Source organism: Balaenoptera musculus, chromosome 11 (genome assembly GCF_009873245.2).
Source record: "Balaenoptera musculus isolate JJ_BM4_2016_0621 chromosome 11, mBalMus1.pri.v3, whole genome shotgun sequence".
NCBI lineage: Eukaryota > Metazoa > Chordata > Mammalia > Artiodactyla > Balaenopteridae > Balaenoptera > Balaenoptera musculus.
This window is the reverse complement of record NC_045795.1, coordinates 71,481,916-71,508,088: the sequence shown is the minus strand read 5'-3', so window position 1 is coordinate 71,508,088 and position 26,173 is coordinate 71,481,916. Positions and strand designations below refer to the sequence as shown.

General features: G+C 36.7%; 2 protein-coding genes and 1 non-coding gene across 12 annotated transcripts in view; 2 read left to right on the top strand and 1 right to left on the bottom strand.

Annotated features, from left to right (window-relative positions):
- TASOR (transcription activation suppressor) overlaps positions 1–18,859 on the top strand; it is a 51,451-nt gene extending 32,592 nt beyond the window's left edge. The window contains exons 15-24 of one of the 8 annotated variants that reach the window (XM_036868963.1): positions 843–1,249; positions 2,767–2,908; positions 4,158–4,217; positions 8,037–8,965; positions 11,509–11,631; positions 12,400–12,559; positions 13,043–13,151; positions 14,472–14,650; positions 14,838–15,002; positions 15,810–18,859. In XM_036868963.1, the coding sequence (XP_036724858.1) occupies positions 843–1,249; positions 2,767–2,908; positions 4,158–4,217; positions 8,037–8,965; positions 11,509–11,631; positions 12,400–12,559; positions 13,043–13,151; positions 14,472–14,650; positions 14,838–15,002; positions 15,810–16,342 (2,807 nt within the window). In that variant the 3' untranslated portion in view covers positions 16,343–18,859. The other 7 variants (XM_036868966.1, XM_036868969.1, XM_036868968.1 and 4 more) reach the window with 7 other exon arrangements.
- Positions 1,324–1,396, top strand: TRNAG-UCC. Its single transcript has one exon. It is a non-coding gene; the product is annotated as a tRNA-Gly (tRNA).
- The window catches only part of CCDC66 (coiled-coil domain containing 66), a 50,088-nt gene continuing 41,717 nt past the window's right edge, over positions 17,803–26,173 (bottom strand). For all 3 annotated transcript variants that reach the window (XM_036868974.1, XM_036868973.1, XM_036868975.1), the window contains 5 exons: positions 21,427–21,926; positions 20,769–20,809; positions 19,724–19,965; positions 19,368–19,483; positions 17,803–17,919 (listed from right to left, as the gene is read on the bottom strand). In XM_036868974.1, coding sequence (XP_036724869.1) covers positions 17,836–17,919; positions 19,368–19,483; positions 19,724–19,965; positions 20,769–20,809; positions 21,427–21,926 — 983 coding nt within the window. In that variant the 3' untranslated portion in view covers positions 17,803–17,835. The remainder of the gene's footprint in view (positions 17,920–19,367; positions 19,484–19,723; positions 19,966–20,768; positions 20,810–21,426; positions 21,927–26,173) is intronic.

Below are 26,173 nucleotides of genomic sequence, written 5' to 3'. Positions count from 1 at the left end.
TTTGCCTGTGGTACATATACACTACCTAAATCGGAATCCTGACATCTACCCTGGCTCTACCCTCATGTGCTTCAGTATTAAAGCACATGCCTTTCTGAATGTCTCCTCCCTTTGCAAGTTTTTAAATATACTGGTGGTGCAGATAACCCAGATTTATACCTGCTTGGAGCCATGTCTAACATGTTTTCTCTCATAGTCCTTTTTGTTCTTAGTGCAAGATTGGTGTAGATTTCTTTGGGGTGATTTTGTATCTCTAATATCTCAGCTTTGTTATGAATTAAGTAATCTAGTCATTTAAGATAAAGCTTAGATTATGAAAAGGTTAGCCAGTATTTTAAGTACAGAATGTTATGGGAGAGATCAAAATCAGATAAAGTCATGGGTTTTTGTTGTTTTTATATTTTTAGAAGATTTAAGAGTAATCTGCATACCCTTCTCTAACATTTTGCAAAATCGTTGTGTAGGTATTTTTTCTGTTGTCAAGTACCTCACTGATTTTAGGATTTTGGTGGTAGAGTTTAAGGTAACTACAGTACAGTTATTTATATATATTATCCATATTACCAACATAATATTTGAGCTCATTTTTAATAGAATTTTCAAATTATGATGAAAATAAACCTTCATTTAATGGGAATTTTGACCTATGTGCAAAATTTTAGAACCAGTCATATTTGGAAAGTAAGGGATGGATATACTTGTAAACTCTAAGCAGGTGGTTTGATTGAGTTCCTGCCTATAAATGTTATATGATAATTAATTTTTAGGTATATATATATATATATTATTTTTATGCTTGCCTTCCAGACTTTAAGAGATGGCTCTTTCTCTTTTCCCTTCAGAGTCTCCACAGCTTGTTGGCTCACTTGGGCATGATGCTGACTTGAGACGGCAGCAGCAGGATACCTCTAACTCTAGCATTGCTGACATCCATAGGTTGTTTAATTGGCTATCAGAAACACTAGCAAATGCACGTCATTCTGATGCATCCCTGACAGACACAGTCAACAAGGCCTTAGGATTGAACTCTGATGATGCCCGTGAAGAGATGAGGCAAAAGCATGAGTATGAGTTGAACTCTACCCTGGATAAGAAAGAGTATGAGCAGCCTACTTGTGCAAAAATTGAAAATGCACATTTTAAGGATACTCAGAGCCCACTGCTAGAAGTTGATACATCATCTTTAAAGTATCCTGTTGCTGTTTCTACCAGTGAAGTAGGCACTGACCATAAACTACATTTGAAAGAAGTAAGCCTGTATCTTTTGGTTATCTTTGTTTGCTTTTGTGAATGTGTGTATGAAAGGGAGGATGTGGGGGGAATTCCCTGATGGTCCAGTGGTTAGGACTCTGCACTTCCACTGCAGGGGGCACGGGTTCGATCCCTGGTCAGGGAACTAAGATCCCGCATGCTGCATGGCACAGCCAAAAAATTTTTTTAAGAATTAAAAAAGGGAGAATGTGGGTGTGCTTGTTTTTCCTTTTCACAAAGAAATGATACACATTTCAGTAATAGTGTCTGTTCAGGATAGTATTTCTAAGTTATTCCTTGTTAGAGATAAATGCAGAAGTGTTTTCCTTCCTGCTCATAAGCTTTATGTGTAGTCTGAAATTTACCATTGTGATAAAGTGAAGGCTGGACAATCTATTTGTCAGGAATGGCTTACTGGGAGTTAGTTCTCTATCATTTCATAATAAAATTGAGTCCTCAAAACACTGGCTTTCTGCTGGCAGTACCAGAACCCACAGGTGAGGCAGATAAGGTGACCAAAGTCAGTGCACCAGTTAGAAACAAGGTTAAATACTTTCTATTTCTCATGCAATGGAAAATGAGTGGCCTTTAGGATTACCTCTGAGGTGACCCTCACCCGTGCTTGACAGGGCATCCAGTTTATGATACGTGCTTAGAGTACTGATATCTAGCTGAGAAGTAGCCTAATCTCCCCAGCTCCCCCCTTCCCAAGAAGTGGTTGCATCACTTGGGGAACTGTACCAGGATGGCACCATGTTCCTAAAGACTTGTTCCTAATTTAGTTTCTTCCATTTTCTCTTCCCTGTCTTTGAGTAAAAGTCATATGCATCATGGGACTTCCCTGGCTGTCCAGTGGTTAAGACTCTGTGCTTCCACTGCAGGGGGCACGGGTTCAATCCCTGATCAGGGAACCTAAGATCCTGTATGCTGCGTGGCTCAGCCAAAAGAAAAAAAATTTTTTAAAAAGTCATATGCATGTCCCCAGGCTTTCTACATGTAGTTTTGGGATATTTATTTTATGGGGAGGATGATGACAGGGATCTCAGTTGGGGGCATGTGTAAGGTAGGCACTAAGAAACCTATATTGTTACCATTTCCTGACATATTTAAAACTCTAAATTGTGTTGATGGGGGCATGGACCAAACCCAGCCCACTGCCTATTTTTGTAACTAAAATTTGATTGGAACACAGTCATGCCCATTCATTTAGGTATTGCTTATGGCTGCTTTTGCATTTCAGTGGCAGAGCTGAGTATCTGGCCTGCAAAGCCTAAAATATTGGGTGCTTTACTGAAAAAGTTTACCAACCTCTGCTGTAAATCAACCAATTACGTTTTGAGAGAAAAAATTATATTCTAGTTTGAGATTAGAGTATTATAACTTCACCATGTTGATTTTACTTGTTTGTAATGTTTAGGTTGAAGTTTGTGAATTTGCTGTGAAAAAATAGTTGTTTTTTCTTGACATTAAAATTAATTAAAAAGAAAGGTATTGAATCTGTACTCTAATTTTTAGGATCCAGATTTAATTAACATGAGTAATTTTGAAGATTGCAGTTTGTGTCCCACTGTTCCCATTGAACATGGATTCCGTAGACAATCTAAGTCAAATAATGTTGAAGAGACTGAAATACATTGGAAACTGATTCCAATTACAGGTAAGAACAAGTATACTGGGACTTAGGTTTGCTTGGTTTTACTTAGGGACCAGTTTCCTGAAGCGTTTTGTCTTTTCTAGATTCCACTCTTGGGTCTTGCTTGGCTCTGACATCTTCAGTGTCTTATTTTTGAGCAATGTGATATTCATCATTGAGTGTTGCTGTTCTTGGTCAGTATCTGCAAAAGAACCTATTAAAAACAGAGGGATTTAAAATATCCTTACTCTCCCTATGGAGTTGAACATGCAACTTGCAAATGAAAATTGTTGTCAGAAATTGTGTTTCTAATAAGGTGAGGTAGCTACAGAGATGAAATGAGGGTCTTTGGGCAGCCAATTAAATGCTGTCTTCTCAAATTATTAAACTTCACAAGCTGTCGTCTAAGAAGTGGTCATGTTAAGGTTCATCTATTTGAAAGAAATTTGAGTTCTTAATATTGGATAATTTGAGAGAAATTGGATCATTGTAGAGAATGGCCTGAAATGATTACATGTAAATATCCCTAGAAAACTTATTGAACGATGAGGCAAGAATAGTTTAGCAGATGTTGAAAGATCATTTTGCAGTATTCTAATTTCTCTGTACAAACACATACACACACATATGCAGATACTGTTAATATTCCAAGTTCTTATTCATCTTCGTTAGCTAAGCATTTGGGGAAATATTTCCAGGGCACATCTTTTCCATTCTTAGATCTTTATTTAACCTTTAAAAAGAAAAAACAAACAGTTTTTGCTAGAAAGTCAACTGAAGTATACTTTCTAGCTTGTGACCTAGAAGCTACTGAGACCTCCAAGGACTCTGCAAAGAATTTCTAAAACTTGATGAGTTTCCATGGGCTTCAGCACCATTCTCTACTTAGTACCTTATCAGAGAGGGCAAGAGGCCTAGAAGTGATCGTAGAGCGGCAGCTGGTACTCCTGACCTGGAGAAGTTGGCTTGAGTTGGAAAAACAGAATAAGGAAGTAGTCTGTACAAGGTGATTATCCTAACTTTCCTCATTTAGACACCTTCATAGCTGGTTTCAGAGCCATTTGAAGGCACAACATCTAGGTGTTGATATTCCATCATCACCAGAATGGAAAGGGAAGCAACTTCCCATTTCTTAATGACCCTTCAGGATTATTTTAGGCAGAAGAGGGAATACTTGAATTTGTTAGCATTTGGGGTTATCTGAAAGGTGCTTTAAAAGGTTGTCACCAGTACCTGAAGAGAGTCTACAAATCTAATGGATGCTTTCCCTCAGGAGGGAATGCAAGAAGCCCAGAAGACCAGCTGGGGAAACATGGTGAGAAACAAACACCAGGTGAGAAGGCTCTCTTTGCTTTTCCTCCCAATGTGCCCTTCTTCAGAATTGCTACTTGCAGTTCTGGTCCTCTATCTGGAGGGCATCAGTTTAAGTCTGTTAATTACAGAAAATTTGGACAATATCATATTTGTATTTAAATCATTAATTGATTTATATCAAATATTCTTATACAAAGAATGTATTCAAGGGAGTCACTGAATATTCATAGAGATTAAGTTTTTTTCACCTACAGTAGATTCTGTCTGATATGATGACTTGGGAAGACCAGAATATTTTTCTTAATCCATTTCTACAGGACATCTTATGAGAAGCAGTCTTCAAGTTTCTCTTAAATTTAAAAAATACGAGGAGTTGAGGCCATGTATCTTTTAGGTACATTATTCCTAATCTTGAATTTTTTTGACTCAATTCTTCTTTTGCTAATTGTAAAGCTAATTTCTGCAGATACTTTAAGAGATTAGGAAACTTTTGGATTCCAGAAACATTTATAGATATTACTGATTAGCTAGTTGTAGTAGGTGCCTAGAAGACAGTCTCTTTTGTCTAAACTCAAGTCAATTCAGCATCCCTGCAGGTGGCCATAGGCAGATTCTTCTTGCTTGGAGTTTGGTCTGGGTCTTTTTTGTTTCCATTTCATTTTGTCTTACTCTTTCAGAAATCCTGTGGTGGTGTTTTTTTATTCAGAAGAAAAGCTAAATGACTAATTTTAGTAGATCTTTATGGTTATTCCTCTCTTTTGGGAATTAAAAAAAAGACTTTGAGTTAATAGTTTTCTTCAAGATGATCTTTGTCTCCTCCTAGGAAAAGACAATTGAAAAAAAACAAAGTGGGAAGAACAGATGTATTGATATGACATACAGGAAAGTGCATAAATCTTTAGTAGACAGCTTGATGAATTCTTAACATATGTAAACACTTAGGTGACCACCACCCAAATCAAGATGTAGAACATTCTCAGTACCCCAGAAGGTCTTCTTCTGCATCCTCCCAGTCAGTATTCTCCCTGCCCCAAACCGTAACCACTAATCTGACTTCTCTTGCTATACATTAGTTTTTACCTACTCTTGAATTTAAGATAGATGGAACCTGCTACATATGTCCTCTTTTGGTTTTGGCTCTTTCACACAACAATATGTTGAAGATTCATGTAAGTTTTGCTTCTATCAGTGATTCTTTCTCATTGGGAGAATCAGGTATCTTGTTTATGCTTCATAATGCTCCATCAACATCTGCAGTCTTTATTTGGCATACCATCTTCATATTTGGTGGTTAAAAGTATAAAAATCCAAGTGATGCTACTTTTTGAGAACTCGCCACTCCCCTTGCATTTAAAAGTCAAAGTACCACAATGCTTGAATGATAGTTAGTAGAAAACATGTATTATTATAGATATTGACATGTGTTTCTTTTAAATCATTTATTGAAGACATTTTTAAAATAATAAAGTTGTCCATCTTAATAATAAAAATTATATGGGGGAAATCTGTACAAAGTAAGATTAGATGGTGATCATTTGCATTTTCAAAGGGATTTGGTTTAGAGTTTTTTAATATGGAAAATTTCCCATGTGGATTTAAGTTATATTTCAGCTTAAAAACATTTCCTTCATCCATAGCACTTCAGGAATAAGCTTACTGGGGGACTTCCCTGGTGGTCCAGTGGTTAAGACTCCACACTTCCACTGCAGGGGGCACAGGTTCAATCCCTGGCTGGGGAACTAAGATCCCGCATGCCTCGTGGTGCAGTTATTTAAAAAAAAATTTTTTTTAGAAAAAAAAATTTAGGAATAAGTTTATTGGTCTCAACTATAGCTGAAATATTTGGGAGAATGTATTCAAGTATTTTTAGTAATAAACCATTCAGAAGTTTTAAAATTACACGTGGTCCTCCCCAACTCATTTGTTTTACAAGATGCAAGTAAGACATTTTATTTGAATAAATCAGATATTTGACACCAAATCAGATATTTGGTACCTAATTCAAGAAGTACAAAACTACTTCAAAATATAAGTCTTCCACCCCTAGGCCAGACACTTAGTTTCACCCCATTGATCAACCTCTGTTACAGATTTTATTTTTTCGTGGTTTTTTTTTTTTTTTTGGCCACGCTGCACAACTTGCAGGATCTTAGTTCCCCGACCAGGGATTGAACTTGAGCTCCAGCAGTAAGAGCGCCAAGTCCTAACCACTGGACCGCCAAGGAGTTCCCTGTTACAGATTTCTTATGTACTCATCCTGACATTTTATATGTGCACTAAACCCCATGTTGCAGATTTACGAAGGGCATTCAGTATTCCTGAATTATTTTATGGAAGTTGAATTTTCTGGTTTATCAATTTCATACAGTTGTAATTCTTACCTTGGTACATTGGATATTTTGCTCCCCTTCTCTTCTTTGATCTACAGACCTGCTGTATGGTCTTACCATGCTGACAGGTGCCTTTGCAGTACTTAATGGTTGCAGTGGTTCATGGTAACCACTGGGGTTGGTAGCAAAATGTTATAAACTAAATGCTGGTTAGGCTGTTTAAACCTTTAGAAAAGTGTGAGTGTAGGGAAAATCAAAACTGAATTTTTTGTAGAGGGGTTACACTGCTATACCTGGGTGTAGACTTGAATAGGGAGTTCACTATATCTTAAAAGTACTATATTTTTGAAAACTATACCTATGTGTGGACTTTCCGATCTAGAGGTAACATTTTATATACTACAACAGCAATTTGTTAGGGAATGTTGGCTAAGATTTAAGAAAAATTAGTACTTTTTTAAAGGATAAAATTGTGTAATATGAACTTGTAGGGAAAAATAATGAAATTTTGTTTTTTCGTGAAATAAAGTATTACTCTAAATTGCTGTTAAATGTATTTTCCCCATGTTTTTTAAAAAGGGATTTAGGGTTCCTGTTTTGAAGTGTAGTTTCAAGAACATACTGTGTTTGAATTTAGGATTTGTGAGTGGAAAAAAGTACGATCTTATGGATTGAGCTAGTTGTCAAGAATCACGGGTTATCGTAGTTTCATTAGCATCAGCTAGCTTGATGATCTCTTCATCTCATATGGGGTAATAGCTATTATGATTTCTCTTGGAATGATTTCCAAACAAAATAAAAATACTTAACAAAAGTGCTATCAAAAGTATTACTGTTAAGTTAATGCAGCTATGAAATGTGTTCTCTTTCTATATGACTGAGACTTTCTTTTCCTGATAAATTGAAGTCCCTAACATTGTAGCAAATCCACTAAGCAACCCCATATGTAAGAGCAAATCTGAAAACAGATAAAATTAATTATCCTAGATCCTGAATGCAACTCTTGACGACTTATTCCCACAGCATTTCAGCTTGGCATTCTTTCAGTTGCCTTACACTCAAAATTTTCCTATTAAGAGGGTATTACCATAGTGGACATTATTGGCAAAGAATACAGGGGTTGAGCAAGCCATTGCAACTGACCATTCTGCTTAAAGCATGTCTGTTAAAGTCAGATCTACAGAAAGGAAGGGAAGCAGAAATAAACAAGTGACTTAATTTGTATTGATGTTAAATTGGCCCTTGTTTGAATACTTCAAAAGCAATCAAAGAAAGTAACATTCAAACTTGTCACTCTAGCTATTGAAATACAAAGACCAGCCATAAGTAAGTAGGGCACATAGGAAATAGGTTCACACCATTATTTGAGGTTTTTATTCTACCTTCTGATGCATAGTTTGTTCTAAATATATACTTGACCTGGCATTTTTTTTCCTTATTTATGAGTTTGTATTTTCGGATGTTATTATTTTGGATTGCTTTTGTAATAATAAACTCTTCCCATATAGGTATGAAATCACCAGAAGAACAACTGGTGTGTCTGCCACCACAGGAGGCCTTTCCTAACGACCCTCGGGTAATAAGTAGACAGAGAAGTTCTGATTACCAGTTTCCATCCTCTCCATTTACAGACACACTAAAGGGCACCACTGAGGATGACGTGTTGACAGGTCAGGTGGTGACAGTGGAGGAGCAGTGTGTGCCAGCAGCAGAACCGCCTGCAATGAGTGAAACCACAGAAAGGACAGTGTTAGGAGAGTACAGTCTCTTTTCTAGGAAGATAGAAGAGATTCTGAAGCAGAAGAATGTTTCATATGTCAGCAGAATTTCCACACCTATCTTTTCAACACAAGAGAAGATGAAACGGTTTTCTGAGTTCATATATTCTAAGACTTCCAAAGCTGGTGTACAGGAGTTTGTAGATGGCTTGCATGAGAAACTAAATACGGTTATCAAAGCATCAGCCAAGGGTGGGAATTTGCCAGCAGTCAGTCCTAATGATTCTGGTACTAAGACAGCATTGAGTCCTTTGGGAAGGCATGTCATACCAGTTTCCTCAAGCGACTTCAACAAAAAACACCTCCTTGAGCCACTTGGTAGTGATCCTGTGAAAGACACCAACTCTAATGAGCAGCATTCCTCTTCGACTTTGGGTTTAACTGAAGCAGAAGTGAACCAGCCACACCATGCCACAGAGCCAGTGGTGACTTCTGATCGTACTGTACCTGGTCATACTGCCCGGGAACCAGTAGAAAAAGAAACAAAATCGCCCAGTGATGTAAACATTTCTGCCCAACCAGCTCTTTCAAATTTTATAAGCCAGTTAGAACCTGAAGTATTTAACAGTTTGGTTAAAATCATGAAAGATGTCCAGAAAAATACTGTGAAATTTTATATTCATGAAGAAGAGGAGAGTGTGCTCTGTAAAGAAATAAAGGTAACTAACTGAGAAGGTAATTGTAATGCTGTCTAAACTTCTCTTGTTGGCTCTGACCTCTATAAAATGGATTTTTGTTTTTAGGTGTTGACCATATTATTTTCATAATTTAATGCAGAGTGGAATAAAAGACTAGTAAGTTTAATTGAATTTAGAACTGGTGATCTAAATATCTTAGAATTTTTAATCTTGTTTTGGATAGTGTCATTTTAAAGACCAGTTGTATACATATTGCAGATACCTTTAAATTGTTGATTTAAAGATTTTCAATGTTTCTTACTGGGTTTTTAACAAAGGGGAGGGAAAGATGCAGAGAAATAAAGGAAGTTGTCAGTGTTTACCTCAGGGGGTTTTATCAATCAGGTAGAAAAAAAAAACTGTCCAGGGTGACCTAATGATGATATCTTTTGGCATTTCTTGATGCCCTGGTCATGCCAGGTTTCCCAATAGCCCTTATTATCAAAAAACATGGTGATCCTGAAACACTTGCCCAATCATGAAAGATTCCTCCTTGCAAGGTATGTTTTTTGTACTGAAGCTATGGAGTAGACAGGCGTTTCAGGCATTTGGTTTAAAAAAATACACACATAGAGACAGGTATGTAAAATCTGTAACAATAGATACGTAATTTATGGGACAATTATATTAGTGGTTTAATGTTGCCAATTAGTATTCACTAAACTGTGTAGCATTTTAATTCCTTAAGGGAATGCCTTAGTTTTTAAAATAAATGCCTGCTCCTATTTATGGAATTTACTTACCATGATAAGTTTCTGCTTTTTTAGTTAGAGGAAGCAGAGGGGGCTATAAATAAGTGGCGTATAGCCAGAGTGGCCCAGAAACTCCATGCTTTGACATGTCCTGAGCCTTTGTCAGTTTGAGGATCTCTTTGACGTCGGCATGTTTCATGTGATGTGCTCATGAGGACGTGAAGAGCATGGAAATGGGGGCAGCAAAGTGCTCAGTGTGCTGCCTTTACCAATTCCCTGTAGTTTCTTGGGAGGATGAAACCAGACTTACCAGGAATTTCTTGGTTGCATTTTTGCCGTGTATGATTGAACATTGAGCTTCTCAACATTCTTCCACCCCCAGCAACATGTTTCCAGCTCTTTGGGGCATAGCTGCGTGGTGGTGTAGGGCTAGATGAGAGAGTGGGTTGGGCACAGTTCCCAGTGTGCTCACCATTACTCCATCTCCTCCCACTGCATTTTAAAAATTGATTGTAACACACTTGTGGGAAATGTGTTTACTTACGAATGGTGCTTTCAATCCATTCTGGCTTAGAATAGATCCTATTTCTGCTATTTATTTTATGTAGAAGAGGAAAAGGATGCTGTGTGTTTTATAAATATGATAGGAAATCAGATCAGAACTTTAATTCTTTTAATCAATATCCATTGGAAATTTTCTAGCAGAAATGTTACAGTATAGTACAGGACTTTATGAATAAAATTTTAAACTTCCTAAATATTTCTGGAGTCAAATTGATTTGTTACTTTATGAGTTAAACTGTCTTATTTAACACAAACTTGCATTTAAAATTTCTTAATGTAAAAAGACCAAAAATTACAAGCAGGCCTATCAGACAGTAATTTACTTTTTCATAACTTGATTGTAAACTGCTCTGAGATTTGCCCAGAGGCTTTAGAAGTTAGAGCAAAATCAAACACTGTAGAAGATGCTTCTTTAGGGCTGCACAGAAACACCCTCTTTGGGTGTGACACTTGTAGACAGCTCTTGAAAGACTGGTTGTGAGGCAACCTTGGTTTAGATGTATGGTTATCTAACCAGCGTGCCAACCTTGAGAAAATTAATCTGCTCCTGTATCTGTGAAATGAGGAATGTGACCTTCAGAATCCTGCAGTTTGCTTCAGAGTTCAGGATTCCCCCAGCAAGCAAAGAGAATTCTGCTGGGACTGGCTATCTTGTGTCCTTTGAAAGGTAGTACCGTGTCACCAGCATGGAAGGATGTGTTAGATGGGAGAGTGTTTTGTTTGAAGGTGTAAACTTGATAGGCATGGCTAATTAATATGTAAGTAACGTTGTACATATTGAAGCTCTGTATGAATGATCCTGGGGCTGTTGTGAGTTAAAGGAGCTACAGTAGTCGTAAAAGTGCTTTTTAACTCTGAAGGAGTATACTGGTAACACTGCTGCATATAATCAAGGGCCTGCTTCAAAAGGAAAGGAAAATGGGAGTGAGGGAGTGGTTAATGACTGAGCTCTGGATTGCCCAGAATAAGTAATAAGAGTTAAGAACCTGGGCTAATCCATTGCTTTTCTGGTTCTGTTACCCCAAGCTAGCATTTACTTGGCTTTGACTGCATAGCATCATAACATCGTGACTGTGACCATTTAAGGTCTGAGCTTCAGAGTCTTCTCTAAGAGTGGACTTGATGATCTCTGAGGTCCCTAGTGTAAGGGCATCATTAATAGTGGTCTAGTAGTAGTTAAACTTAACCACTTTATCTTGCATTTCTCGTGTTAAATGGATGTTTGCAAAAAAGCTTTTAAATGTTGATTTAGTTTTTTTTCTTTAACAGGAATATCTTATCAAATTAGGCAATACAGAGTGTCATCCAGAACAGTTTTTGGAAAGAAGATCAAAATTAGATAAACTATTGATTATTATTCAAAATGAAGACATTGCAGGTTTCATTCACAAGGTAGACTGTTAAGCTGAATTCTTTACTTACTTTGGTTGTAAAAAATCCTTACTATCTTTGAGACTAAAGCTGTTTGTTTTTAAAATATCCTCATAAGCTTTAAAGGAGATAAAACTTCGAGGTTGGGAGGTTTAGGACTTGAGACCTAAACTACCCTCCGTGAATCAGCTCATGAGATTCATATTTATACCTCTGCAAAATTTTAAATTGTGGCATATCACAGATCTTACCTATTGCTTAAATAGTCAAGACTAAGAATACTGACTCCTTGAATGCCATTGGGTCTGCTGACTCTCTTTATATTGTTATCACCTTCATTTGTATGTCCTAGGTAAAACCTGTTTGTACCCCCCCTTTGCTGAAGCAGTCCCCCTTTCCCTTGGATTTGGAGGTACCCCGTCTAGTCTTAGGAGCCTATCTCAAGTCCTACTGCTCTTTGAAGTCTTTCCTGTTTCAGTCCGTAGGCTGTTGCCTCATTTGAATTCGGACTGTACTCACAGGGCCAGGCAGGTTAGCATTTGTCATTCTCTGTTTCCAGGTCTCTTGTTAAGTGCCTCTTCCTTAGAGTGTTCTGTTCAAGGTAGATAGATGCCCAGTACATAAATGTTGGTTTGTATATTTGGAAATAATGTTGGAAACATTGTTTTTGTGCTTGACTTTGCAGAGGCAACACACTAATATAGGTGAGCCATAGTACATCTCTTGTAGGTTACTTCACACTTGAGTCTGTGTGTCCTTATTTCTATTTTTATTTTGGTATTTAAATAGGTACCTGGCTTGGTGACTTTAAAGAAGCTTCCTTGTGTTAGTTTTGCTGGTGTTGACAGTTTGGATGATGTTAAAAATCACACATACAATGAGTTATTTGTATCTGGAGGTTTTATCGTTTCTGATGAATCCATTCTAAATCCAGAAGTAATCACAATTGGTAAGATTTATTTATTCTTTGTAGCATGTAACTTATGTCTTTTCAAGGTTTTTCTCATTAGTACTCACTCATACTTTTTTAATGTATTGTCCATTCTGCCAGTGACAGATAACTAGTACATTTCTATCATTTCTTTGAGCTTTTATTACCTCAGATTTCTTTCCCATTCTTTTACTCTTTACGAATAATTTCCTCTTAAGTCTGGTATAAAGCAGGGCTGTCTGCACCTACTTCACTTGGATTACTTTTGGTTTGTTATTGTTATCAACATGTTTTTGTTTTTTTGTGTGTAGATGTTATGTTCTTAGATCTCAAAGAGGATATATAGATCTGTCTCCCTTAGAAGGGAAAAAAGAGAAAGAAAATACTACATAGGAAAGTAGGTGTTCCTACATAATATCAACAAACACTTCTTCCTTAATTCAGTTGTGGAGTGGGTGACTTGTTTATTGAATTTAAAATGAACTTCATTATCTCTAACAGAGAACCTTAAAAATTTTTTGACATTCCTCGAAGAACTTAGTACTCCAGAAGGAAAATGGCAATGGAAAGTCCACTGTAAATTTCAGAAAAAACTAAAGGAACTGGGCAGGTAAGGTTTGAAAAATAACTATATATTGGTTGTTGATTTTAACATTGTGTTCACAGAATTTTGCTATTTTTTTATATGTTTGTAAATTATAGATGCTGCTCAGTTTTCACAGATGTCTTTTGCCAGCTGTAAGGGAATGTAGATACTGAATTATTCTAGCCTGTTTGAAAATGGTATTCTTGTTTATGTAGAGGTTTGCTGAAGTTCTAGTTACGTATAGAGATAAAATTGGTTTAAACTTTACCACTTGGGTTTAGAATAATAATCAAAACGGGATAATCAGCATTCTTTATTTTTTTATGGAACTCTATATGCCAAGTAGATCAGGCCCTCTCCTAATTGTTAATCTAATAATATTACACATATGAGAGAAGGATTAATCTTGACATGATAAAGGGATCTATGATTAGGACATTCATTTATGTAATAAGTGGTTTCTAACATGCCCAGAAGTCACTTCTCAAAACGTGAATCTTAGAGCACTAGTCCCTTGAGAGGCTCTGCAAATAACTATTGTAATCAGATGAGTTTGGGATACTATATCCTACTACTAGAGTCCATATAATGTACTTATTTACACATTTGAAGATCTGAGAAACTTTGTAGTTAAGGATCCTGTTTTACATTTTGTCAGTCAGCATTTCCGAAACCTAGACCACAAAACATTTTTTTCTTCTGATACCTATGATATTCCATGGGACACACTTAGGGAAATTCAGGCTTTAGTAATTTTAAATTATTTAACTTTTTATTGTATTTCATTTTTTAAAAACTTGTTTTATCTTCAAATCATGTGAAGGAGGCACTGGGGAAGTCTTATGTTTATATAACAGATAGCAGTACTGAGGCCCGGAGGTATAACTTGTACAAATTAGTACTGTCATCCTCCTGACAATAGCCAGTAATTTCTACCACATGTTGCCTTGCATCTGGAAGTATAGAAATAGCTCAGAGCCATGTTATTTTTTGAAGGAAAGACTTATATTTTTTTGTCCTTTTACACCTTTCATTACAGTTCTAAATTAGTGAAGCTGAAGAGAAGTGTAATTTATTTAGTAAGTAAGAAGTTGAGATTTTTGTCTGAACTGAATAGCTGGCCCTCAGGCTTTGTACCCAGAGAAAGCCCCTGGAGTTACCCGTGGGTTGCACAATTCCTGCTCTCCCTCTACTAAGAAGCACCTGTACATCAGGCAGTGAGCTAAGCAGTGCGGTTGTCGTTAGTTGTCTCAATTGAGAAATTATGGCTTTAATTTCAAGTGAAAACGTCCATACTAAATTTTAGAAATGCAGATACAGATACTGAACTACTTAATTTCACAGATTGAATGCTAAAGCTCTGAGTCTGTTGACCCTTCTGAATATCTATCAGAAGAAACATCTGGTTGAAATTTTGTCATACCACAACTGTGATTCACAAACTCGGAATGCTCCGGAATTGGATTGCCTTATCAGACTTCAGGCTCAAAACATACAACAACGACACATAGTCTTTTTAACAGGTAAAGAGAGTGAGTGCTCTTAAGCTTTCTACTGTGAATACAGGAATGTGTATGAAAGGATTTTGTGGGACTGTGTTGGGTGTTTCTGAAAATGTGGAGGAAAGGATTTTGTGAGGGCTGGAGGCAGGCATTATCATTTTATATAAGTGTTTTATACTCAACTTTTTCTTTTTTTTTTTCAATTTAGAAAAGAGTATCAAGATGCTTTCCAGTTATACTGATAATGGAATAGTGGTTGCGACTGCTGAAGACTTTATGCAAAACTTTAAAAATCTTGTGGGCTATCACAACTCAATCACAGAAGAAAACCTTCCTTTGCTTGGTGCTAATGAGAATCTTGAGTCACAGTCAGGTAACTTTTCAGTAGTTCTCATTTTCTTTAAGGCAGACAGAAAAAGAATGGTTTTGCTTTGATATCATATAATGAAATGCTAATTTTGAAACTGCTCACCTCAGTGTAAACTCAGCTTCAGGGGAAATGTTTCAAGGCATTTATCATTCTTTTACTTAGCATACACAAAATCTGCTCATTTATTATACTGTAGTCAATATAAGCTGTTCGAGTTAATGTAGACTGCATACTATAGAGTAGGCATTTTCTTTTTGAGGGTATGTAAGCTTTATTGGCTTCTGTTGTGAATTAAAGCAGTTTAATTACAAGGTAGTAGAGATATCCATAGCTTTAGTCTTTTGTGAGATGGCCTCTGCTTTGGTTCCAGGTTTTATGTAAAATGAAAGATGTACTTTTGTTTTTGAGAAAAAGCAGAGATGTTCGAACATTTGATACAGCTAACCAGTTTAGTAGTAATCCAATGAAGCTAGATGTCAGAATTTTTATTTTATATTTGTCTTGTCGAATACTGAATTACCGTATAACTTTAGATGCTGTTTTGACATTAACCCCTTTGGAGCTGGGAGTTGGGATTTCCCAACATTAAACGTGAACACATTTCGCAGAAGCTTTTAGCATCGGATTATCTGGACATTCACACCTAGTGTGAGTGTTGTGACTAAGTGAACTTGTGGCAGAAGACCAAGCTTTAAGGGATTGTGGACTTGCAGACCCTGACGCATTATATTGTGTGAGTAGTGTATAATTTTAAAACTTAAACAAATTGTGTATTTCAATAGAGGAGGACTTTTTGTTTTTTAAATGTAGCTCTTTTAGAAAACGATGAAAAGGACGAAGAGGATATGTCTCTGGATTCAGGGGATGAAATCTCACACATAGAAGTATGCAGCAATTTTCATTCAGAAATATTGGAGAAAGAGACCAAAGGATCACGTGGAACAGATCAAAAAAAGAATATTCAAATTGAGTTGCAATCGTCTCTTGACTTGCAAAAAAGTTTATTAGAAGAGAAGACTTATCAAATTGATTCTGAAGAGAGAGCTTCTATTGATATAGTATGCTCTGAAGGAGAGAACAGTAATTCAGCTGAACAGGATTCATATAGCAACTTTCAGGTTTATCACAGTCAATTAAATATGTCCCATCAGTTTAGTCATTTTAATGTTCTCACTCATCAGACATTTTTGGGGACACCATATGCCCTTTCATCAAGTCAGTCTCAAGAAAGTGAAAATTACTTTTTATCTGCTTATACTCAAAACTTGGATAGAGAGAAAACTCCATCTCCATTAAGTTGGTGGAAAAGTGATTGTTCCAGGCCGTTTTCAAAAGAGAAATAATTAATTACAGTACCTTTTTTTTTTTTTTAAGTAGGTTGTTGTTATGGACTTTTTCTGTTTCTTAAAAGTGACTTAACAATTTATATTTCATTCTCTAAACAAAAGGTTTCTTTTCCTTTCGCAAATGTTTTTTTCCCTCTTATTTAAATCATGATGGCCTGTAACAGTTGAAGCATCTGAAAATTGAAATAAATATATATATTTTTAACATATATTGTACTTGAATTATCTCATATTGGCACTTTTAAGTTTTACACTTATATGTCATCTGTACTTTGGCTTCAAATTGAAGCCTGTTTTATATATAAAACTAGATAGTTGCAAAAGGATAGTGAACAATAATGGCTTTACTTTTTTTTTCCCTCCTCTAATGTCAGATGATCCCAGCTACTTTTGCTGAAATGACATTATCATCAACTAATGCATTTATTTTAAGCTTTTTGTATAGTGTTTTTACACAGGTATAAGCCAGTGATGTTAATATTTACAGGATTTTGGCTCTCAATACCTCAAGATTTATTGAACAAAGCCATTTCATTTAGATGATAAAACTATGTACATATAGGACTTAGGACTTAACACCAGGCAGCATTATTTTTTATTTTTAGACTTAACCATGTAAAATCACCTGTTGCTAAAATTTTGGTCAAACTTTTATTTGAGAATATTTGATAATTACAATTTTCAGTGCTTGTGTGGTCCTTGACTTAAACAAAAACCTATCTATCTTTTGAAATATGAAACTGAATTTGGTTATTAAAGGCATTAAACAATTTGAAACAAACTTTGCTATAGATTTTTAAATTGTTAGAAAAATGTAAGTATATTTTTCAGGTGGTAAGCACTTAAGTGCTATATACTAAAGCTAACTTTTTAAATTCCCAGATAAAAGTACATGGTGAAGATAAATTTTAAATCCATATGTACTGCTAATTAACTGCCTCTCCATTACTAATACAAACTTTTGTAAATGTTTTTGAAAACTGGTTTCTACAATAAAAGAAGTCATTAAAAAAAAACACTTAAAAAAATTTCCACGTAAGCCTAAACTGAATCTGGGCTATTTTAGTAAAAGTAAGTATGTCAGACCTTCCTTTGGCGCCTCAAAAGAACTTTGAGTTCTACTCTTTAAAATCTTTTTATAGAGCAAAAATATGTAAGTGGTATTTTAATTAATAAGCTACATGTAAAAAGTGTGGAAGAACACTGTAAACTCCAGACTCTGTTAAGGTAAGTAGATAAATACCCACATTGTGATGAGTAGAAAAAAAAAAATTTTTTTTTTAACTACTAAGCTTTTTTACAAAAGTGTCTTGTTTTATTGTTTTTAAAAATATATATATACACACAGCATTTTACTACATAATGTACAAGTTTTAAATAAGCATTTTAAAAAGAAATCTAGGCTATTTGATAAATACAGTTAAGCAACAACCAACCACATTTTATAATTTGGAAGACAAATCAAATGTAAAGGATTTGATTTTCTACATTTAAAATGAACTAAAATTCTCTTCTTGATTTGCAGCTAAAGGCATGAGATTAGTTTCCAACTCTCTTTGCTTCTGGAGAAGGCCCTGAAATCATATTGATATGTTAGTACGGTGTGCAGCAGAGGGGCAAATTATTCCTATTTTACCTTTCTGTCTTGTTAAGCCAGAACTATATTTACTTTGAAAACACGTATTATGCTCAGTTACTTGGCCATAGCTTAAACTTTATCTTTGTCATGTTTAACTCAAAAATTTTCAATTTTTACACCAGACTTTCTCACTTGGATACTGTGCAGCTATCACACATTTGTAAGATTATATTTTTAGCCATACAACCAATAGAAATGACCTTTCTTAAAACCGTGTCTCCTAACTGTGGGGCTGAACACCACCTCTTTCCTTTTCCCCAGATGCTCTTAAAATGGTCATGAGTCTCCCTTTAACATCCAGTGTTTATCCTGACTGCATTAACCTTAGTGGCTAGTACAAGGCCCTGCTGAAGTAAGATACGGTCACTATATAGGTGAAGGTGTATGTACATCACGTTCCTTTCTCTTAGGCTCACAACTTTTGTCTCTACTAAGCTAGAATATGCCTTGTCACTTTAAAAAGGGATTTATGTAAAATCTTCACTGTGTGAATTACCAAGCTTGAGTTACAAAATTCAATCCGCATCTAACCAAAGCTACAGCATTTAAAAAACTAAGGGACACTTTATAATCCTGGGTTAGTGGGGGTGATTTTCTAGTTCTACAGAAAGAATTGTTTAAGCAACACTTGAATCAACAATTTGAAAAGCAGGAGGCATTCATAAATGACTGGACATGGAAAAGGGTACTCATAAAAACTACAGTTTATTTTCCCCAAATACACAAAGTATACTGTGAATCAAAGCTAATCGCAAAACCAGTTTTGCAAGTCTTTTTTTTTTTTAAGGCCAGCTGGTAGAGAACAGTTATAGCCTTAAATATTGGATGTGTTACCTGATTTTATTTTTATCTGAGCAGGATAATGAGTCACAATTGGTCTGGGAGAAAAAGTAGTCTGGTAAGATTATACATGTAATTTCACACTGAGTTATATTACTCTTTGGGACTTGTGTCAAGTTCTACTCCAAACACGGCCAACACGTTCATTTAAAAAAATGTGAACTGCATTACTAAGAATTAAAGCATAACTAACTGCATTACTAAGAATTAAAGCATAACTGTATTTATTTTCTGCCTTTGGTTTTAGGGCCTTATTGATCATACTTTGCCATTTCAAATGTATGCATTTTTCATTCAATAAAGTTGTCTTAATATTCAAAATGTCTCATGATTTCATGCTGGAAAGAAACAGTCTTTTAGAGATGGCAATGTGAAAGAAATAGAAGGAAAGTTGTGTTTTTTAAAAAAGAATCAGCACCTGTACATTAAACTGACATGTGGTGAAGTCACATTAAGTCATGTAACCAACAATGCTTAGTAAAACTGGTAAACACAGCCCTCCACCAGAAAATGGTCACATCCACACTTTGGAAGAGCTCATACCTGTCTCAGTTCTGACAGTCCCTTAAGGATTGCTTGCTGTCGATCCCTGTTTTTCACCAAGTTAGGATTAAGAAGTGGATCCCTGAGATGGTCAAAAAGCTGTTCTTGGTCACAGTCTGAAGCCAGATAAAAATGACAAAATTCAAATACATTTATAATAATATGAAATAGCCCTATGCTATAACATTCTATGGATTCATTAATAAATTTATATCCTAGGAAAGCACCAAGTAAAATTTAAGTAATAAATATTCAATAAAAATTTTAATAATTGACTCTGAAAGAGAGAAATTCTTACTTCCTCTCCTGGGGCAATTTGGATTTTTAATTGGGGGGGTACACTTATATTTACTTACCATGTGGATTTTGGTACTGAGGATCCTGGGTTAAAGGCCTAGACAATGGTGCATCTGGATCAAGGTAATAGATCTCATTGGTTCGGACATAGGGAATAAAATGAAATGGTTCAGAAAACCCAGGTGAGAATTCTGTTTGACTATCTCCTGAGATCAGATTCTCTCTTTCATAAGTACTGTTTTTTAGTGTCTGAGTTTGCTGCGTTCTGTTCTTCACTGCCGGAACTGGTGGTGATTGAGACCTGTATTTTTCCAAAAAGCACAATAAGGGACTTCTTAAAAAGCATGAATGAAAAATTGTGTATTTTATTTTAGATTAAGCATATTCTATTCTTTAATCACATTTCAATTTATTCTAAATGTACCTATAACACCTTTAGGAACACTATATGTAAGAGGCTTGAGTTCTATGATACCATTTCCTAAAACAGGGCAACAAAATGGGATTAATTTGGGGTTTACTAGTACTTGCTGAGGATATATATATGCTAGAACAGGGAGAAAAATTTACTAGCTTCTGAGGATCAATGCTACCTAATTTAAACCTAATGTTTCTCCTTAGATAATTCACCATAAAATAATATACTTACCGCCTAAACTAAACTTGCTATTAGAGCCACATTCAGAGACAGCTTAAACCAGCTGGTTCGTGCACAAAAGCAGAGAATAAAAATTCTAACAATTTTAAATCTCCCATTGGTTAATTTCTCATTATCCCTACCAGTCATTTATTCCCTCCCCCCTCAATCCAAGCAGAACGTCTATTCCACTGCTGACATATCTGGAAAATCAAAACTGTTAAAGTCTGAAGATAACAAAATGTCACCCACATTCCTGCTCAGGATGCCTAGGTCCAGTCCAATTTGGACCTTCAAATTCTAGGTAAAATGCCGACACCCTTTCCCTTAAACCTCTACTCACCTGAAGTCACAAACTTTCCTGTTACTGTCTTCACAGACATGCATACATGCTTCATCTCACCTATATCTTGAGCAAGTACTTTATATCACACAGAAAGCACTAAGTAGCTGAATCCATAACATACCTTTCCTTGCTGAAAGAATTAATTCTCCGAGGTTCTTCTTCCTAAGTGATAGACAGGAGTTAACAGTGTTTCCATACGTCCCCACAAATGTTTTTAGTGGTTACTTGTTGAAATAATCTGAGGATAATATTTGAGTAACATATACTGGATAATAGGATAGGAGAGGCTTGGTATTTCTCCAGAGTCAGAGAAACCAACCCAGTAATTCCTGACCTTGTAAATTATCCTCTGTCTATATGGACTATAAGAGTTTTGAATGGGTATCTGAATAAAGAATAGCATTAATCTATACAGGGTTTAAGTGTAAACTTTTTCTGTAAAGGACAGATAGTAAACACTTGGCTTTGTGAGCCATGTGGTCTCTGTTGCAACTACTCTAAACTCTTCTTGCAGCATGAAGCCAGCCACAGACAATAGGTAAAAAAATGAGCATGGCTGTATTCCTAAAAAACTTTATTTGCAAAAGCAGGCAGCAAGATGGATTTGCCCACTGGCCATAGTTTGTTGACCCCTGGTGTAAATAAACTACAGCAAATTTCTAGAACTCTTATTCAGACCCAGAATAGCCTTGTCAAAACATGCATGTGTGGAACTATATTCTCATTCTAAAAACTTCAATACATGCTTTAAAATATTTTTTAAGACAGAAGAGCTTTACCTTTTTGACTAGCTGCCACCTGAAACCTGGTTCAGTTTCTTGATGAGATGAATGAAGAACATCTGGTGAAGTGACTCTATTTTGAGAAAGGTGTCCAGGATTATTTCTTTCTACCAAATGAAGCAGTTCCATCTGCCTTCTTACTCTTTTTTCTTCTCTCAGCTTTTGAAGCTGTTTAGGGTACTTTTCTGATGCTGGAATATACCGTCTCAGTGGTTTATTTATATTCCAATCAGGCCTTTTAGGACACTTCTTCATATGTTTTGTTTGTTTCTCTGTTCTTGTGAACTGATTACACTGGTCATTATACCAACTGTTTTCTTTTTCTAAGTTGGCTCCGTTATCATGATTTACTAGTTCTTGCTTGTTCTTCTTAGTGTTAAACTGTTCATTAAATTCTGCAGGAATCTCAGGAGATGAACAGTTTATAACAGTTTCCCTCTCTATTACCGATCCACAGCGTGATTCTATGTTGGTAAATATTCCTGCATTTAAGTCATTTAAAAAAAAGTTTCAGATGAATAATTTTTAAAAAATTGTGGTAAAACATACATAATGCAAAATTTACCATTTTAACCATTTTTTTCAAAGGCATTAAAACTGCCCTCTAAAACTTTGGTTTGAAAATTGAAAAAAAAAATTCTATACCCACTAAACAACTCCCCATCCCCCGCTTCCTGCCAGCTTGTAGCAACCACCATACTACTTTGTCTCTATGATTGTCTCTTTTTGTGACTTATTTCTGTTAGCATAATGTCCTCAAAGTTCATCCAAGTTGTAGCATGTGTAAGAATATCCTCCTTTTTAAGGCTGAATACACACACACATACCATAAAACATTCCACTGTATGTATATACCACGTTTTTGTTTATCCATTCATCTGTCAAGGGACACTTGGGGTGCCTCCACCTTTGGGCTATTCTTCAAGACCTTACTTTTTTCAGTTCTTCTGACTACACCCAGAAGTGGAATCGCCAGACCATATGGTAATTATAAATTTTCTGAGGAAATGCCATTCTGTTTTCTTTAGCAGCTGCACCATTTTACATTCCCACCAACAATGCACAAGGGTTCCAATTTCCCTAAATCTTCCATTAAACCAGTTTTAAGTGTACAATTCAGGGGCACCAAGCACACTCATGATGCCACACAATTCCAGACCCCATCATCACCTCAAGCAGAAACCCTGCACCCACTAAGCAGTAACTCCCCATTCCACCCTCCTTCCCAACCCTCAGCAACTTCCACTCTACTTTCCACTTCTGATTTGTCCACCCAACCCTAAATTCCTTACACCAGTGGAACTATACAATATTTGTGTCTCCCTGCACAACTGCCCCCTCCCCTCACGTCCAGCTTATTTCACTCAGCGTAATGCCTTCAAGGATCATTCAAGCTACAGCACATATCAGAACTTCAGATGATTCACTCTTTATTTTTTAATTTTATTTTTGGCTGCGTTGGGTCTTCGTTGCGGCGCATGGGCTTTCTCTAGTGGCGAGTTGGAGCTACTCTTCGTTGCGGTAGTCGGCTTCTCACGGTGGTGGCTTCTCTTGTTGCGGAGCACGGGGTCTAGGTGTGCCGGCTTCAGTAGTTGTGGCACATGGGCTCAGCAGTTGTGGCTCGTGGGCTCCAGAGCGCAGGCTCAGTAGTTGCAGCACATGGGCCCAGCTGCTCTGCGGCATGTGGGATCTTCCCGGAGCAAGGCTCGAACCTGTGTCCCCCGCACTGGCAGGGTGGATTCTTAACCACTGTGCCACCAGGGAAGTCCTCATGTACTTTTTTAATGTCTGTATCTCATATACCATCATGCTATGCCTCCAGGCCATCCCTGAATCACATACAACCTTTTACTTTTTTCCATTTTGAAAACAGGAGAAGTTCACCATTCGAACAAGACATCTAAAATCTCCTTAAAATTTATATAATGTTCAATGATTATATATGTATGTGTTCAGCTATCACAACAATTGAGCAACAAAATTACTTTGTTGCTCAAAAGGCTTTTTTTCACATATGATTAAAATTTTAAATTCACAATTAGCTAATGAAAGGTCTGGGTTGCCCATTAAAAAAAAAAAAGTCCAATTATTGCTGTAAGTTTGTTATTCCAGACTAGAGCTGCTCCAGGACTAATCCTAGTAAGGCTGCCCAGCCTACATCATTTTCATACTGGATATCCTTTTTTGCCACTCTACACCCACTTTACACCTTTCTCTCCCCTGCTCTCTGCCCTAGCAGGCTGACTGGTAAGAACCTCATCAATGGGTTCCTGGGTCCTCTGGCTTCTGTTTCTGTCAAGAGTGTTCATATGCAGATTATAGGAAGGGAAAAGAGTGAATTCAGGATACTTATCCCACTGGCTCATTCCCTGTGAGCTGACCTCAGGCTGACTCTGTCCCTTTACCAAAGGTTCCCCTCAAAGTTATCTCTATACAACGCTTGTCTTCTAGGTTCTGGTAACAGGTCAGTTGCTACTAGCACCAGAGTCAAAGCACTATTGCTGTATTCCCTCACAGCCACTCCTTTGAAAATACTCTTTTTAAATAAGCCATCTTTAATTATTCTACTTTGGGACCCTGACTGATTAAATTCCCTTAGAGTCACCCAGTGATAATATACATAATTTCACGGTCTTAAAGACCTAGTTTGACTTCCTCTTTTTTTTTTTTTTTTTTTTTAGTTTGACTTCCTCTTAAGTGATGTGTAGGATTTATATAATTTTGTTATTTATCTGGACATAGAAAAGGGACCAAACCACATTCTTCAAGCTTACGAGCAAACTATAAAAAAAAGTTTTGTTTTTTTAATAAACTAAACAGGTTGCTTTACCTCACTTCCCTTTTCAAATTCCCTTCTACCTTCCTGTCATATTATGTAATTTGGTGTTGTATTGAAGATCTAAAATTAACTGGCAGAAATAGAGGTATGTTAGAGGATGGATTTCCATTAAGACATTCTGGGCTTGGGGCTCAGTACTAGCCAACTCCAGAGTAGCTTTTTGATATTTCTAAAGGAACATTAATATTATCTCCTAACTTATGGCCAGCCAAATTGGTTTTTGTCTCTTTTTAAGTTACCAAGGGATCCCCAAGACCACAAATAACTGACAGGAGGGTCCATTGGTAATTAGTTTAAAAACTGAAGGTCTGGTTCAAGGTGGTGACCTAGGAAGATCCTGAACTCGCCTCCTACGGACACACTTGAACCTATAGTGACATAGGGAACAATTTCCTCTGAAAAAAACCTAAAGAACTGGCTGGGCGACTCCTACACATTGCGCAAGTGTGTAGACGCACACCATCAAAGCAGGTGGGAGAGGCTGAGACACAGTCAAGCCATAAACCCCACCCCTGTACTGCAACCCACAATTGGGAGGGAACTCAAAACCCAGAGCTTTTCCCCAAGGAGTTAAGGGTTTGAACCCCACATTGGGTACTCCCACTTTTAAGATCTGCACAGAACAGATAATCCCCCAAAACATACAGCACTGAAAACCAATGCGGCTCATGTCCACAAGACCCACAAAGCTATAGCAGAAGGGAGAAACAGCTCTGAAAGGGCTCACTTACCCCAGGGCCCAGTGCAGAGGCAGCTGATTACACCCAAATGTGAAAGAGGCTCATTTAAAAATATGTTGAAGCGTTGGCCCAAGGGGCAGGAATGTAACTTAACACATCTAGGGGCAGGAATGTAACTTAACACATCTAGGGGCAGGAATGTAACTTAACACATCTAGGGGCAGGAATGTAACTTAACACATCTAGGGGCTTGCTGGAATACTCTTGGGATGGGGGTGGGGATGAGGATGGTGGGCACCACCTGTTTTTTTTTTTTAAAAAAAAAAACCACTAGGCCTTTTATTCCCACCTTGCCGTCCCCACCCCATCTGTTACACTGCCCCCCGCCCAACTTCAACATGTACAACAAACCCTCAGCAAACATCATTCTCAATGGTGAAAAACTGAAAGCATTTCCTCTAAGATCAGGAACAAGACAAAGATGTCAACTCTCACCACTTTATTCAACATAGTTTTGGAAGTCCGAGCCATGGCAATCAGAGAAGAAAAAGAAATAAAAGGAATACAAATTGGAAAAGAAGAAGTAAAACTGTCACTGTTCGCAGATGACATGACACTATACACAGAAAATACTAAAGATGCCACTGGTAAACTACTAGAGCTAATCAATGAATCTGGTAAAGCTGAAGGATACAAAATTAATACACAGAAATCTCTTGCATTCCTATACACTAACAACGAAAGAGCAGAAAGAGAAATTAAGGAAACAATCCCATTTACCATTGCAACAAAAAGAATAAAATACCTAGGAATAAACCTACCTAGGGAGGCAAAAGACCTGTATGCAGAAAACTATAAGACACTGATGAAAGAAATTAAAGATGACACCAACAAATGGAGAGAGATACCATGTTCTTGGATTGGAAGAAACAATATTGTGAAAATGATTATACTACCCAAAGCAATCTACAGATTCAGTGCAATCCCTATCAAATTACCAATGGCATTTTTCACAGAATTAGAACAAAAAATTTCACAATTTGTATGGAAACACAGAAGACCCCACACAGCCAAAGCAATCTGCAAAAAGAAAAATGGAGCTAGACGAATCAGGCTGCCCGACTTCAGACTATACTACAAAGCTACAGTAATCAAGACAGTATGGTACTGGCACAAAAACAAAAATATAGATCAATGGTACAGGATAGAAAGCCCAGAGATAAAC